The 16,743-nt window shown below is 33.3% G+C and overlaps 1 protein-coding gene across 2 annotated transcripts in view; it reads right to left on the bottom strand.

Moving 5' to 3' along the window:
• Positions 1 to 16,743, bottom strand: part of Sptz (zinc finger FYVE-type containing 26 spastizin) — a 56,585-nt gene that overhangs the window by 10,710 nt on the left and 29,132 nt on the right. For both annotated transcript variants that reach the window (XM_072534441.1, XM_072534442.1), the window contains 6 exons: positions 13,448 to 13,546; positions 10,106 to 10,876; positions 9,262 to 9,512; positions 6,228 to 6,326; positions 5,905 to 6,173; positions 28 to 734 (listed from right to left, as the gene is read on the bottom strand). In XM_072534441.1, the coding sequence (XP_072390542.1) occupies positions 28 to 734; positions 5,905 to 6,173; positions 6,228 to 6,326; positions 9,262 to 9,512; positions 10,106 to 10,876; positions 13,448 to 13,546 (2,196 nt within the window). The remainder of the gene's footprint in view (positions 1 to 27; positions 735 to 5,904; positions 6,174 to 6,227; positions 6,327 to 9,261; positions 9,513 to 10,105; positions 10,877 to 13,447; positions 13,547 to 16,743) is intronic.

The raw sequence follows: 16,743 nt of genomic DNA, 5'->3' as shown, positions 1-16,743 counted from the left end.
ATAAATATATATAAAGTTATTATTTACCTTCCATAGGTCAAGAGTGGAATCAATCAGTGAAATCTTCTCTTGCAAAGTTGCAACTATCCCATCCTTAAGACATTTCATATAAATTTCAATAAATACTTCAGTTCCTAAATTATTATCAATAATATAATTTAACGCTACTTGAATATCACCGTGCTTAATATAAAAATCCAATAGGCTCAAGTGACTACCGTATCGCCTCAAATAATAGACACATTCGTCATAGAATATTTTGTGAATCGGTGGTTTTGTAGAATGAGATTTTAATTCCGCTTGCACTGGTTGGTAATAATGCTTGGATGCTATGTTTTTAAGATTTTTCAATTTGTTTAATACACATATTGCCGACTCAGATTGACTAAATATGAAACTTTGATTTAAAGACGACAGAGAACCAGATAAACTTTCATTTTTTGTCCCAATATCTGGATCTATACTTATCGTATTTGCTTCTAAAATGTGTATAATTTCATTTAAGAGAGATGGATTTTTAATAGGTTTTGATTCCGGTAGTGGGCTTAGATTGGAGGCTCTTGAAACGTTTTTGGATCTCGACAAACTTTCGCTGATATCACTTTGTATGCTAAAACTATATTCAGAAATATTATCGTAGTGACCGGTTTTGTCGAAGTAACGTTGGAATTTTTCCCTCGCAAGTTGTAGACTTCCAGCTTTTAAACAACTCTTTCCCCATACTGCAAAAACTCCTAAAACAAAAATCGAGAGGTAAAATATAGAAAAATTGTGTTATCTTTGTCTAATCCCAAAAACTCATTTTACTGGATTAGGCTTAATGAGTGCTTATAATTTCTGTAAAACTCGTGTGCAGAATCAGCCTAAACTACATGGTATGGTTCCCCATCTATAAAGTGGTTTTCGCACTATCAAAATGTCATAGAAAGCTTGCGGCAAAACTGCCTAACCAACAGGAACATGGTGGATGTAAACATGAGCAGTGATGCATCGGAGTGTTTTGGATTCGATTTCAGCGATTTAGATAGCGATTATAATCCAGGCTCTTTAAATGTCGAGTCTTGAGGTAAAACAGTTAATATACCCATTTAGAAACAAAGGTGGCTTATGCTGTTTTGTCGCAAACTTATTTGTGATATATTTTTTATTGTTCGAGATGGGAATAATGGTGATTCGAGCGAAAAAATCTCAAAAAATGAGTTGCCGAACACTAAGAATAAAGACAATGATGAACCAAAAGTTAAATCGCACCAAAATTTCAGAAATGGCCAGGGAGAAAGGAGAAGAATATGTCACGGAAGAAAGAAAACATAAAAGTGCTAAAGAACTCGTAGTTGGACCATGTTCGTGCAAAATGAAGTGTCATATGAAAATTTCTAATGAACGAAAGCAAAGCATCTTTATATATAATATATAATGGCTATACACCCCAGCGTGGCGTTACACCTCGACTGCTTTCTAGATCCTATTTCTTGGGTGGATCAATCCCTTTTGTTTATGTTATCTTCTTGGCGATATCTCTCCATTTTTTTTCTGGCTCTAGTTTTTCCTCTCCATTCTCTGACTCCTGCCCTTTGGAGGTCTTCTTCAACTTCTTGCAGCCACTTTGATCTTGGTCTTTCTCTTCTCTTTCTTCCTCCTGGATTCCATTCTATCATTGTATATGTCACTGCCTCATCTCCTTCTCGCCAAATGTGACCTAACCATCTAACTCTGCATTGCTTTATTTTAGTCACGATGTCTTCCTTAAGTTCTTCCTTAATCTCTGCATTTGTTCTGCTTCTATATTCATTTTGCTCTGTTCTGATTGGTCCCAGTATGTTTCTCATAATCTTTCTCTCTACTATTCGTAAGTCTTATTTATCTTTTTAACCATCGTCATTGTTTCTCCTGTATATAATAATATTGGCCTAATTATGGTGTTATAAATGTTCATCTTAGTTTTCTTAGTCAGCAGTTTGCTTTTAAGTAATCTTTTGTTTGCAAAATAAGCTTTATTCGCTGCTAATATTTTTTCTTTTATTTCGGACTTCCTTTCTCCGGTTTTGCTTATTGTAACTCCTAGGTATTTGAAGTATTCTACTTCTTCAAACTCAGAACTTCCTATCTGGGATTTTTTCTTTCATTGGCTTTTTCCCTAATCTTAATATTTTTGTCCTCTTATTCTGAGATTTCCTTTATTTATATTTTGTAGTACATATTTTAATGCTAGATTAAATAGCGTTGTTGATAAGACATCTCCTTGTTTCATCCCTTTATTTATACTGCATCCCTCTGTCTCTCCTCTTTGTGTCTTTATGCTTATTTTTGAAGTTCTCATTGTCATTTCTATTAATTTTTTTTAGAGTTGAGTTTATGTGGAATTTTTAATTTTTTAAGTCCTATCATTAATCCTTTCCTTTTAATTGAATCAAATGCCTGTTTGAAGTCTATGAATAACATTTCCAATTCTAATTTATATTCGTTTGCTTTTTCCATTATTTGTTGTTTGTGTGTATTGCATCTATTGTAGATCTTCGTTTCGTGAATCCACATTGGTACTGTCCCACTGTCTTCTTTGTGATCTTTGATAACCTCCTTTTTATTATTGATGTCAGTATTTTTGTTGTATTTAGTAACGTTATTCTTCTATAATTTTCACAAATTTGATGGTCTTCCTTTTATGTATTGTTATGATCTGCCCTACCTCCCAGTCCTCCGGCATTTTCTCTTCTTTCCATATATTTTTCAATAGTGCCAGTATTTTTCCTCTCAGTTCCCTTCCTCCGTATTTTATTATTTCCATATTAATTACATATTTACAAGGGGCTTTTCCATTTTTGCATCTCTGTATTATCTCATTTAATTCCTCTATTGTTGGTTCTTTTGAAATTTCGATGTCTACTTCATCTACTCCGTCTGCTTCTTATTCGTGCACCGTTTCCTCCTCGTTATGCATTTCTTCACCTGTTGTCTTCTCCGTCAAGAGCTCTCTGTAGTAATCTCTCAATACTTGCTTGTATTCTTGATCCTCTATTATCACTGTTCCTTCTCTATTTTTTATTCCGTTTGTTTTGCCTTTGTATTTTTTGTTCTTTAATCTTTTTGTAAAAATTTTTCGCATTTCTGTTTGTTCTTTCCTGCTCTATTTCCTGCATTTTTTTGTCTACCCATCTTCTTTTATTTTGCTTAATCACTTTCTTAGCATTCTTTCTTAATTTTTCATATTCTTCTCTGTCTTCCTCTCAAAGCATCTTTAACAATTACAATTCGCTTAACTAGTCAATGAAAAATGCTTTTATTCAAGGGCAAATAAAAGTAGAAGACAAAAATAGAACTTATACCAAAAATCAAATTTCACGTAGGGCTAAAACTCGTGTATATATGTACTTTAGCGGATGAAAATGGTTGTAACCAAGTGGTATGTAAGAACTTTTTTAAAGACACAGTTTCCATTACAGATGGAAACATTTAATTAGCTTTAGCACGAAAACAAGAACATTGGACCACTCTTCAAGATACAAGGGACAAACATCCACCCCATAATAAAACCAATATTGAAGACGAGCAGTATTTATGTGGCTTCATTGAACTGTTCCCAGCATACGAATTCCATTACTCCCGACGAGATAACATAAAAAGAACATATTTTTTAACCAACTTTGAACATGTCGATCATGTATCGAGGGTATGAAAAAAAAAATGCACAGAAGACTTAAGAAAACCCCTCTCGCTGTTTATGTTTCGCAAAATTTGTAACACCAAGCTTAATTTGCATTTTTATGTACCACATAAAGATACTTGTCAAAAGTGTGACAGTCTTAATACTGAAATAAAATCAACTGATACTTCAGAAGAGCGTAAACAGGATGCAAAAGTTGAATTGGAATTACGCCAAAAAAAGCAGGAGTTAAAGAAAAAAAAAAGCAAAATATAATTAAAGGAAAAGAATCAAAGCAAAAAAATATCAGTTTTAGTCTTTGATCTTCATCCAAGATGAAGTCACAGAAACAGGACACATGTATGTCTGGAATGAAAGTGAGGCATCCAGAGGAGCTCAAGAGATAGCTTCATGTTTAATAAATGATCATGATACGCAGTTACATGATACAACAGATATTAATCGATCTTAAAAATCAACCAAAAAAAAATTTATGTAAAATATACAGCACAGGATATGGTTTTGTTTCATAAGGTTGATTTAAGCAAGAAAACCAAAGGTCACCCATCATCATTTACTGTAATTCACAACCTAGTTATTCTGTATCCAAACGGGAGAGCAATGACAAAAGAAAAGGATTTAATGGAATTACTTAAGTTTATTCCGTCTGAGTTCCACAGCATTTATTTTGGATTGAAAGATAGTTTCGAAGCATTAGATGAAGGGTAAAGGTACATTTTTACTGGGGCGTCTGATGTGATCATCGTTGAGCGATCGTCGCTGAGAAATGATCGCTAAACGATGATCGCAAGCGGAATGTTTTTACTGAAGCGATGATTTGATTAGTGAGTTGTCCGTTGTCTAGTGAACAAGTGGTTTTGTTGCAACGATGAGCGTATGTAAAAGAGAACAATTATTGTTAAAATTCCTGCTAGCAGAAGAAATAGAGGGCGAAGAAATGTTAAATGTTCTAAGAATAAAAAAACATGCAATATTTAAAGAAGAAGGATACTTCAAAATTTTGATAAACGATCATTTATTAGGAGATGATGTTAAATTTCCACAGTTCTTCTTCCGTTGGAATGAGCTAGGATAGCCAGGATATGAAAAAAACCGCCTACAAACTGTATTCCATATCCAGTATCTCCAGAAAAGAATCTCTCAAAATCACATGCACTAGCTACTATAGTTGCTCAGCGTTTGCGACTGTGTCTGCTCTCGGACCAGTCGCCAACGATCGACGCTAGCGGCTCCAGCGACAGACGCTTCAGTCAAAACGGCGCCGTAACAGGCCACACAAGCGGTACACGGCGATCATCGCGTAGCGACGATCGCTCAGCGGTGATCGCAACAGACGCTCCAGTAAAAATGTACCTTTAGAAGCAATTATACATGAAATTTAAAAATACGCACTAAAATATGTTTTTAGCTAATAAGGTGGAGATTGTTTACTGTTTATCTTAATTTTTGTTTTGGGTAATTTACTTGTTTTAGTTTTCTTTATAGCAAATGTGCCTAAACATAGCTTAACACACAAGCTACTCTAGACATATTTTTTTGTGACAACAAATGTGTATACTTTTTGAACACAGAAATTGGAATAATAAAACTTAGGTGAGATTTTTTTTAATTGTTGTTTTAAGACATTGTTATACTTTTTTTTATCATAAACATTGTATTTTTTATTTAAAGTTAACTTGTTGTTTATAACTTTAGCATAGTTGACCGATTTCAATTATTCAAAGTGCGTTTGAAAGCATGAGACTTTCTTTATATGCAAAAACAATTCGACAATTTAAAATGCTCATTTTGGGCTCAGCATAATTTTGCAAATGTCCATTGTTTTGGAGGACACTGGATTGCAAAATTATTATGCAAAAAGTATTAAACCGATCCTAGTGAAATTTAGCACACGTTTACGGGGTATTATAAAGTTGTTCTAATCGCAATATAAAGGCTGCAATTTATGATTTAGGGGTCGAAACAATTTAAAGAAAAACTTTTTTCCACTGTTTTTCCAATTAATGCACAAAAATAGACTCCTATGGAAAATGTACATTATGATCTGATATCACCTGGACTTATTATTGTTCACCTCTGTGAATACGAGCAGATCAATACCAAGGTTGAAGAATGCTGTAGACGACTGCGCGAAGATTAGAGCAAATAGGCAAGAAAAAAAACTGGAACAAGAACAGAGCATGAACGACCAGTAAAACATATTAGGGAAAATGATAATAACGATGATAAAAATCATATTTTACCTGTATTATCTATACCAGCTTTAGTTGATACTTCAAGTGCCAAATTCCACTGTTCTCTTTGCAAAAGTCTGTCTATTAACCGTCTCAATATAGAAGCGTCTATATAAGGTCCTTGAGAGTAAGTATTTGATATCGGAAGTAAGCTTAAACAACCTCTTTCGGCTAACAAACTTAATAAATCAGCTTGGGACAAAATCCGATCAGCTAACGATGTGCCATAATGCAATGTGCACTCGATAGAAGACATTTTTGCTGCCATTGCTAATGACCTAGAACATACGTGAGTCAGCAATATAAACTACAAAAATATACCAAATTTGTACTTTATCATTTTAATAACCAGAAGATAATCGATTTCTTGGATAGGTTCTTGACTTGGTTGAAGCAATTTTAACATTATGCTACATTGATCTAATAGGAACCTGCAACAATCATTAAACATTGTTAATTTCTTATATATAAACTTGTACATATACTATACAATTTTTAAAACCTTGATTTACACCCAAAAAAGTTATTCAAAATCTCAATAGATTTTTTGTGTTTAAATGTATTTCGTTAGTCAATACATACCTCAGTAATTTTAAATAGTGTTTTCTTAAGTATAGTAATACACCAGACTATAAAGTAGTTTGCTACTTTAGTGTAAAACATGAAAAAACATATTGTAACAAGAAGAATATATGTGAACACACCTTAATCTACCAAGTGACAGTTCGACAGTTAAGTTAACGTAAATAAAAAGAAGACGAGAACAGGAACAGTGTGGTCATGGCAATGCAATGAATTGTATTTAATTTTACCGCTTACTCGACTTTTGCTTGTAAATAACTATTTTGTTTTTGGAGTCAGTGCTTATTTTGTTAAATTACACTTTCACATTAAAATAACAGTTTATTTTCCCAAAGTTTATATCCAATACAATATTTTTATAAAACTTTAGTTGGGAAAACTGTTGGCAACATAACATTTAAATTTTTAGTAGATCTTTAAAACAATCATCAATACATCATTATTAATTTGATGTAGTTATTTGAACAAGTGAGTCAATTATTTTAATAATTTGTTTAATTTGTATTTTGAAAACTACTTTTGAAGTGTAAATCGAAACGTGTCAAAATAAACATAATTTAAACTGAAATTGTGGTTAATTACCAATTAAAATGCCACAAGAGAATAGCTTCAGAATAATTATGGCGAGGTAGACTACGGCTACAAACTTTAGTATAAGAAGGAAACCCAATTATCAATTGATGAACTCCCGAAATGTACAAATTTGCTTCCTAGTGGCCCTAAAGAATAGGACTAGGATGCTATTTCCTGACTGTCGTATACTATGGTACCACAAATGTAGTGAGTGAGTCACATTGTCAATGTAGACTTTTGCGGGTCTGACAGGAAAGGAAATCGATGAGTCATAGGCGTGCGGTTATTATTAAAAAAAAATAATCAGGATTTTAGAACGAATTGATTGTCATAAAAATTATTTTCTTATTTTAGAGATGCCGTAAATGAAGAAACTAATCCTTGTTAAATATATTTTTATTTAACATTTTCCCACTACCAATGGGGCGCTAGCGAATGTACACTATTAAAAGTATATAGGTCTCTTATTCGCTCTAAACTCGATTACGGCAGCTTTATATATATGTCAGCATCCAAAACATCCTTACAAACCCTTAATTCAGTGCATAATACTGCTATCCGCCTCTGTTTAGGAGCTTTTCGTAGCAGTCCAGCTGAGAGCCTCTACCGCGAAGCCAACGAACCCCCTCTTTGGCTTAGGCGTCAATATCTCCTTCTTTCTTATGCTGCCTCTACTTCAGCTAACCTTTCTAATCCAGTACACACACTGCTGACATTACCCAACTACACTAGTACTCACCCTCCTGCTCCACGCATACACACTATCGCCCTCCTACTTCCAACTTTAATACCACATATAAATTTATCCCTAACTAACCCTCTCCCGATCCCGCACAATTCTCCTTGGACCAAAACTTTACCGAAATTTAATGTGTCACTTAAAAAGTTTAGTAAGGCAGAAACCAACCAGGATTTGATTAGGAAATCCTTACTAGAAATTCTTAATTTTAAGAAATTCGATCGGGTACTCTACACTGACGCATCAAAGAGCGAAACGGGGGTTGGTTGTGCGGTTACCACTACGGAAACAGTCGTTAGTTCATGTCAAATACCTGCCACATGCAGCGTTCACACTGGTGAGCTGTATGCTATTTACCAAGCCTTCAAACTCTGTACAGCACCCAATCAACATATTGCCATCTGTACAGACTCACTTGCCTCTATCCAGTCCATCAATAATCTATTTACTAATCACCCTCTTGTAGAAAAAATCCATGACATTTACCAAAATCTTATCATTCACGACATCCATTCACTATCATATGGATTCCCTCCCACATCGGGATTATGGGTAACGACAACGCCGATCGCTTTGCCAAAGAAGCTGCTGTATCCAATTGTACACCACATAATATACAAATTGCCAGTGACCTAAAAACTAGTATAAAGAAACTCGTACGAAATTACTGGCAGAATCATTGGAAACAATCCACTAAATTTTTATACCAAATAGATCAGACGATTGAGCGGTTCGTTATCCCTGGTATAACTAGAAATGAGATGGTTGTTGCTAGAAGATTGCGTATCGGTCACACCAGATTTACACATGGTCATCTAATGAATTCTACACCTAAGCCAATCTGTCACTATTGCCAATCCCCACTAAGCGTTCTACACATCCTTGTGGACTGCCCTCACTACAATAAACGACGCCAAGAACTGGGCATGAAGGGCGACATCACAGATATATTATCGAACCAGAGCCAAGTCATCACAGCTATCTAGTTCCTGAAGCTAGAAAACTTACTAAATAATATATAACTATAATATATTATAATATGTAATTGTACCTTATATATAATTGTATCCACGGTGCCTCGTGCTAATGGCCGAAGCTGTCACAAGCATGTTAAATTAAATAAAAAAAAAATATATTTTTTTAGGAAAAACTCATCCGTTTAAATTAACTTATAACTGATTCAAGAATTAAATTTAATTCCTATTGTCAAATGAGATTTAATGACATGGGATCAGAAAAAATGTAGTCGTAACTTTTAGCACAGGTAAAACTGAATTACTTAAACAATTCTTGGTACAACATAGTACTAATAATAGATGGTTCATTTGCTAGACTGGCAACCTATTATTTCTCCTAATTTTAAATGTATGTAAAATATGAATTTGATTAACTACGTAGTGATCCTGCAGTGGGATCTATCCTACGATACTATCCTACGAATGGATATATAAATGGTTGTGTTTCATACTTACTTAGGGTATTCCGTTGTCTTTGAATGGTATTTCAGAAGGGACAAACAAAGTGAAACGTTAGGAGCGTGTTCGTAAGAAAATTCTTCTCTGACTATTGTGTTATGTGCATCGTCATCTGTTAAAATCCAATAATCATATACTGCCGATTTGAGTGAAAGTGAATCGTTTAGTTCTGATGTTTCGCTTTCTCCTACAGTTTGTTTGTAACAGTCCAAGCAAACACGAACCAAAATGTCATCATAGGTTGGAACCTAAAAATAATGCTTTATTCATAAGAAAACAAATTTATTTCTAGGGATTGTTCGGAAAATACCTATGTATTTGTTATTTGAGAGAAAAAGAATAGAGTCGAAAAATCAGATAAGTTATGAAGAATTTAAGATTGAATAAGTCTGTAGAATTTAAGAATAATCATATTTAAGTCTGGACAGTGTCAGTCGGGTTATAATATGGGTAAGAACTCAAATCCCCCTTAATCATTTCTATTCCTGACACACACGCAAATATTTTACTTACTGCTTGTCGTTTACATGGTAACCGCATGTCTTTATTATTGGGCGTTATGAAATCAGCCCTTAATATAGTGCGGACGCTTAAAACATAATGTAATTATTGTAAAATTTAGTTCGGCTAGGTAAATATATTTTAATGGAATTAAGTTTGAACAGAAAAGTGTGAATATTAAATAGAATTAATTGTTTGTTCACCATTGCTCTAGTCCTTCAACAGTCGCCACTGGTAAAGATGCAAAAAGAAGAAAGTCAGATTTACAAGGCAAAGATATACAAGCAAAAAAATTAAAGATGTTAAAGTTATGCATATAACAATCATAATTTTAACTTACCAACATTCTATGCAACGAGCAGTTATAGCAAATAACTCTACCACATCTTCTACAGTGATGTCTTCGGTTGAACATGGAAAACACGATCTTCTGACAACACATACACTCCAAAACTTCATTATTAGGTATCCAATCATCTTTGATGGGGACTTCATCGGGCATTACGAAATTTTTATTATAGGGTCCCAAATTCAGCGAATCCAAAGACTGCATGAGCTTAAATTCTGGCGTTCGTAATAGTCGAGGGTTTGGCTGAGTAATTATTCGGAAGTCTAGAGTTTTTTCTCCATAAGTTCGTAATAACTCATCTATTTGTTTGATAGATATAACTTCCGTGTCTAACTCGGTTTGAGATATTTCTAGCTTTATTATATTCAAAACTGAAGCCAACTTATCTAATTTAGTGTTCATAATCAATATTTCTATAATACTCAGTGGTTCGTAAAGAAGACACAGCAATTGATCTTGTTCAATTGGAGAAAATATCGACAGCATCTTTAGACTAATTTGAACATTCCTTAGACTCTCATCGCTAACATTATTCAGCAGATACTCTACAATGAAATTCAAGTATTTCAAGTCTCTAAGTATTTTGATTGCATTATAACAAATTCTGATGCTGTGTTTGAATGGTAATAGGTCCAGTAAAACCTTTACGCGATCAAACGATGTGGATTGATCAAAAATTTTAACAAGGTAGTGTTCGTTGACTAGCTCCAACAATTCTTCGTTTGGCGTGTGCAAATCATTAAAATCTAAGAGAAGATTTATCTGAAAAACAATGTATTTAAAAAATTTGTTGTATTCTAGTCTACTTATAGTACAGTTTCAAAATTTTAGGCACTAAATTTCAAGAAATATAGATGATGATTAAGCGTTATTCTTGGTCTTCCAGTGAAGTACACAAAAAATTGTCAAGAGTTAGAGATAACGCAACTTGTATTGAACAATTTTTACAAATTGTATGTAGAGCTGGTTCCTAAAAAACCTGATACGATTCTTAGTAAGATCTGATCATTTTGAGCAGTATATTTGATTGGTCTGACAAATTATATTTATTATAATAGGCAAATAATAAAATAAACAAACAAACGACAAACAATTGATTACATATGTTAATTCATAAATTGTAACAATTATTAAGGTCTAAATTTTGATATTATTTTGAATTCCTGCATTTTATAAAGATTATATAAACGATAGTTTTTATATCAAATGGGGTTGTTGTTATTATTTTTATTATTATGAATCAATAAAACAAACGACTTAACAATATATTAAAGCAAGAATTGCAACCAGTCGGTCAGACAGCCAAGCGGGATAGGCGGTCGATTCTCATTCGCTTCACTGTCAAATGGTTCAGTGGATGTGAGTTCGAGCCCCAGCTCGGTGTATAGAAAAATAAAAAAGGCTAACGCAGCAGTTTAAAATTCTAGATGAATCTGCGGCTTAGACTAGAATATGCTGGTGTCTGATCGGCCTATGGTGGAGCAGTATGGCAAGAGATAAGGGCTTGCGGTTCGGTGATACTCCATAGATCCCTACCGGAAGGGCGTGGCGCCCAAATACCGGTATATATATATATATATATATATATATATATATATATATATATATATATATAAGAATTGCAACCAAATTAAAAAATAACTGGGCACTATCAGAGGCAGCAAAACATTTTAACATAAGTGTAACCACAATTTTTCTATTAATAAAAAATGGAGGGAACAAGAAACTCTCGAAAGAGAGCGAGGGTCTGGAAGACCAAAACTATACTAAATTTAGGTATGTAAAAATAAAATTAATATTTTGTAATATCTCTAAAATGTAATATGTCTAAAAAATCCGAAAATTCGATTTCATTTTGACAATATATTTACTAGTACATTCTATCGTCCGTGTTATGGTGCTACGTTACGGAAATCCTATTATCTTTTTGTTTGTATCTTTACGCCCGTGCGGGCCATAAAGTACACTTTATGCCCGCGCAAGCATAAAGTACACTATTACGTAGTTGGTAACTAAGCAATAAAAACACAATAATAAACTAGTATGACATAAAATAAATTAAAAATTTATGTTTATTGCTTTAAACAACCACTGTATAATGGCAAATTATTGGCGATTGGTCAACGAAGCAGGTTCATAGAAAGTCGACGGCGCGCAGTGTTGCCATTTATAGGGTGTATATCCAGAGCTGTAAAAGATACTTTTTAAAAGTATCTAGATACTTTTAAGATACTTGAGGCAAAAAGTATCTTAAGATACTAAGTATCTAAGATACTTTTTTGTGAAAGTATCTAAAGATACAAAATACCGGAAAAGTATTTAGAGTAAAAATATCTTAGATACTTTCAAGTATCTAAGATACTTTTGAGTATCTAAGATACTTTTAAGTATCTCAGATACTTTAAGTATGTAAGATACTTTTATGTATCAAAGATACTTAGATGCTTTTCTAGTATCTAAGATACTTAGATGCTTTTCTAGTATCTAAGATACTTAGATACTTTTGTAGTAACTAAGATACTTTTAGGGTATAATATAAAGGTACTCGGTACTCTACTACTCTACAGTAGATTGTCGATACTTTTGTTTTAAAGACATCATTTTAACCCTTTAAATTATCATACAATTTTAGTTTAAGCCAGCAGGTACTTTGAAATGGTATACTTTGGGCTTTGGGGTAAATAAGAAATAAAAGACGTTAAGTTATTACAAACTAATAACTATGTATTAAAAACAAAAATCCAACATTAAATTTTCAAAAAAATGTCTGTTAAAAACAGCACAAGATGCATTATGCATTAAAAACAGAACATTCAACATAATTAAATTTTTAAACATAATAGGATAGGTGAAAAATGAAAAGTATCTATTTCTCAGGTCCTGAGTAAGTATCTAAGATACTTTTTTGTATCTAAGATACTTTTTTGTATCTAAGATACTTTTAGTATCTAAAGATACTTTTAAAGATAAAAGATACTAGATACTTTTAAGAAGTATCTAAAGTAAAAGTAACTTTTAAATGAACCAAAAAGTATCTTAAATAAAAGTATTTAAGATACTTTTAGTATCTTAGATACTTTTTTTTATCTTTTTACTAAAGATACTTTCAGCTCTGTGTATATCTAATTTAAAACTTAACGTACTGTATATTGCGCATATAATACATAATCTCAACATTTTTTGTTGTCAATCCTTAACCTTTTGTAAGACAAAAGCATGAATTTTATCAAATTTCTCGCAATAATAATGTGTGTTGTTCATAAAAGTAAAAACAATGGAAAATAGACGCCACAACATAAATTAATAAAAACTATAAAAAAAGATTCTACTTACATCGGCAAACTCTAAAAGCTTAGAAATTACATTTTCTTTGTAATTCTCACACATCTTATATGCAGCATACCATGAAGTCACATCCAATTTATATTTAAGCTGAAATAGGCATAAGATAAAATTTTATTTGTTTTTTATAATAAAAAAAAGGATGTACCAAAAAAGGTATTTTTAGTGTTTTAGTATAGCCACAGATTAACAGACCACAGATACGAAAGCTACCCGATGATGGTGGTGCAGAATTTGGTAACCTTGAAACTGAGGAAAACCGTTCTTGTGTCGGTGTTTGCACCAAAATAATGTGTAAGTTACAAAATAATTCATTTGATCTATAATAGTTACGTTTACATCTGATTTGATATTTAATTTACCTACACTAAAAATTAAGACAAACAAAAGAAGATTCCTTTTAGGATGAAATACGTATAAGCGGATATACAGAGGCACTATACGTGAAATCAAATCTTAACTGTCTTTCCTTTTATTTCGGTATACTCTTTATGAGTACTAGAAACCAATTCGCCAAGGATTTTTGCTTAGTTGAGGAGATATGTTGTGGAATGCAATGTTAGATTCCCCATTTCTCTAACTACATCTTTATCAACGTCTGTTTTGCCTTGCACTTCTTAGAAAGCACAGATTAGAGCAATAATCTGAATTTGGTTTCGACAATTAGAAATCTTCGGATTTCGAGTTTCGTGATTGGTAGATACCACTTTAGATTATTTGTTCATCTGGTGGGCGATAGTCTTTGATTCGTCTTGTTAATCCTAAATCTCTACTAGACAATTTTTTTATCCATCTGTGATAATCATTTATAAAAAACAAGCTGCACGTGATTCGTTTGTGATATTCTAATCACCCAATCGAGAAGTTAATAACATTCGAACTAGAGATTGCTCAAAACAACAAGATCACTCTTGAATTTTTATGGATCCCATCCCATATCGGCATATAAGGTAATGAAGATATAGATATATGTGAGCGTGATGCTGTAACAAATGCTGAAGCAGAACAAGTGGTTGACAGTCTGACAATTGATCTCGACAAGGTTTTTTACAGAAAAAGTGCTTGGCCAATGGCAGTGCGAATGATTTCTACTAACTAGTGTGGGTACTCGTTTTGTGCTACCAGTTTTAATTTTAACTTAAGCTATTTTTGTCCAAATTCCGATGGGAATAATGGACTAAACAGCAAAAAGACTAAGGAAAGTCAAGTTGATCCAAATCAGTAGGCAGTGGACACAAATACACTGCAAGAACGGAGGTGCCACAGAAGTTGTTGGAGAAGAAAAACAAGAGTAAAAGTACGGATTAGTTTGATGAGGATTGTAAACGAGAACTAGAAAACAGAGAACAAGGGTTAAACGAATATGCAGAGAAAAAAAGCGAACGTGGTGGAAAGCATAGTTAATAGAAAATCATATCGTTAACAACGATATCAGAAATTTGTATTAAGAATACAACACAGGGGTCGAGAAACACACCTTGTTTCAGAAGTAACAAAATAGTCCCAATAAGTAATAAGGCAAAAAAATTGAAAGATAGGTAGAATAATTTAATGAGCTGTTAAATTCACGGAACAATTAGTCGAACAAGAAATGGATGAAATATTGTTTGGGAACCATCAAGTCGAGAAATACAAGAATTCATAAGAAGTTAAACAAATCTTCTGGAGAAAATGGCATTTCAGCAGAAATGTTAACAGTGGAAGGGCATCCGCTACATGACTGCCTGAATAATAATAAAAATAATATTGAGTTAAGAAAAGCTGTCGGGCGAATGATGTCGAGAGATAAGAGTTTATACCAAAACTATAGAGGAAAAACTCTCTTGACACTTCATGTAAGATTTTTTCATTATAGATAATATTCATGAGAATAAGAAGTAGATTAAATGCATATGAAAATATGGTAATGTGCTTTTTGTGGTTTTTAGATAGACATATAATTCATAGAAAGGGAAACGTATATACAATCCTTAAAACAGTAAGTGGTCCTTCTAAATTAGTACTATGGTAAAATTAACATTACAAGAAACACAAAATAAAATCATAGTAGAGGGAGAGATCTCAAGAACGTTTAACTTAAGGATTAAGACAAGGAGACCTTTTATCTACGACTTCGTTAACTTTCTGTTAGAAGACATCTTGAGGAAAAAGCGGTGATATACAGGTTGAAGGGATAATATAATAGCGGAAACAGCAATTTACAGTCTTTGCAAATCACACACCACCTAGCACGAGATCAAAAACTTAACTTAATAATATATATAATAAAACTGGAGGAAGTGCTGACAAAATGCTTGGAAGTAGGTATGTAGGAAAGAGGAGAAAAAACCATAAAATTAAGGAGTATGAACGGTAAAGAATAGAAATTTGAGGAAGATACGGAGCTTGAAAAAATAATAACAAGAGAAAGTAGATCTATTAGAGACTTAAACCAGATGCTCAAATCCAAAATAATCTGTAGGAAAACTAACGAGGGAATATATAAGATCAAAATACAGCCTACTATAATATATCTAAGTGAAGTGAAACCTGGGTTTTAAGAAAATCCTTAAATTAGAACACTGGGAGAGGAAGGTGCTGCATAAGATTTATGAAGGTGTTAAACGATGTTGAAGACAACTCCGCCTGTGGCAGTTTCTCTGTGAATTATGTAGTTCGGTAACTATCAGTGCCTGTCTCAAGCCCGAAGAAAGGAGAAGGGTTTGAGTCAGGAAGGACATCCGCCAGTAAAAACCTTGCTAAAACCATGGAAAGAAGGAATATGGAAAACAGTTTAAAGGCTAGGCCGTTCCCCGTAAGCAAAAAAGTCAGTTAGGACTACCCCTTAGAGGACGCAATGGGCCGAATAAGCTAGTTCTGAGAGTTACAACTCTTAACGTCGGAAGCATGACAAATAAAGGAAGAGAGCTCGCCGATTTCATGCAGATGAGAAGGATTGGTGTACTTTGTGTGCAGGAAACTCATTGGTAAGGTAATAAGTCGAGAGATGTTGGAGATGTTTAATTAGTAACTTGAACAGTCAAGGCAGAAATGGAGTAGGTATTATTTTGAACAACGAATGGTAGGAACGAACATCTTATGAGGATAACCAGAAGAAGTAATAGAATAACGAGTGTGCAACTTACTACGGGCATTCTTCTTCTTCTTGATGTGCCTATCCGTTACGAATATTGGCGATCATCATGGCAATCTTTATCTTATCTGCAGCAGCGCGAGAAAGCTGCACAGATGTTGTATTGAACCAGATTCTGAGATTCTTTAACTTAGATGTTCTTCTTCTTCCTGGA

This window comes from Diabrotica undecimpunctata, chromosome 6, assembly GCF_040954645.1.
Source record: "Diabrotica undecimpunctata isolate CICGRU chromosome 6, icDiaUnde3, whole genome shotgun sequence".
Classification (NCBI taxonomy): Eukaryota; Metazoa; Arthropoda; class Insecta; order Coleoptera; family Chrysomelidae; genus Diabrotica; species Diabrotica undecimpunctata.
Note: the sequence above shows the minus strand (reverse complement) of the source record. Positions and strands in the feature narration are given on the sequence as shown.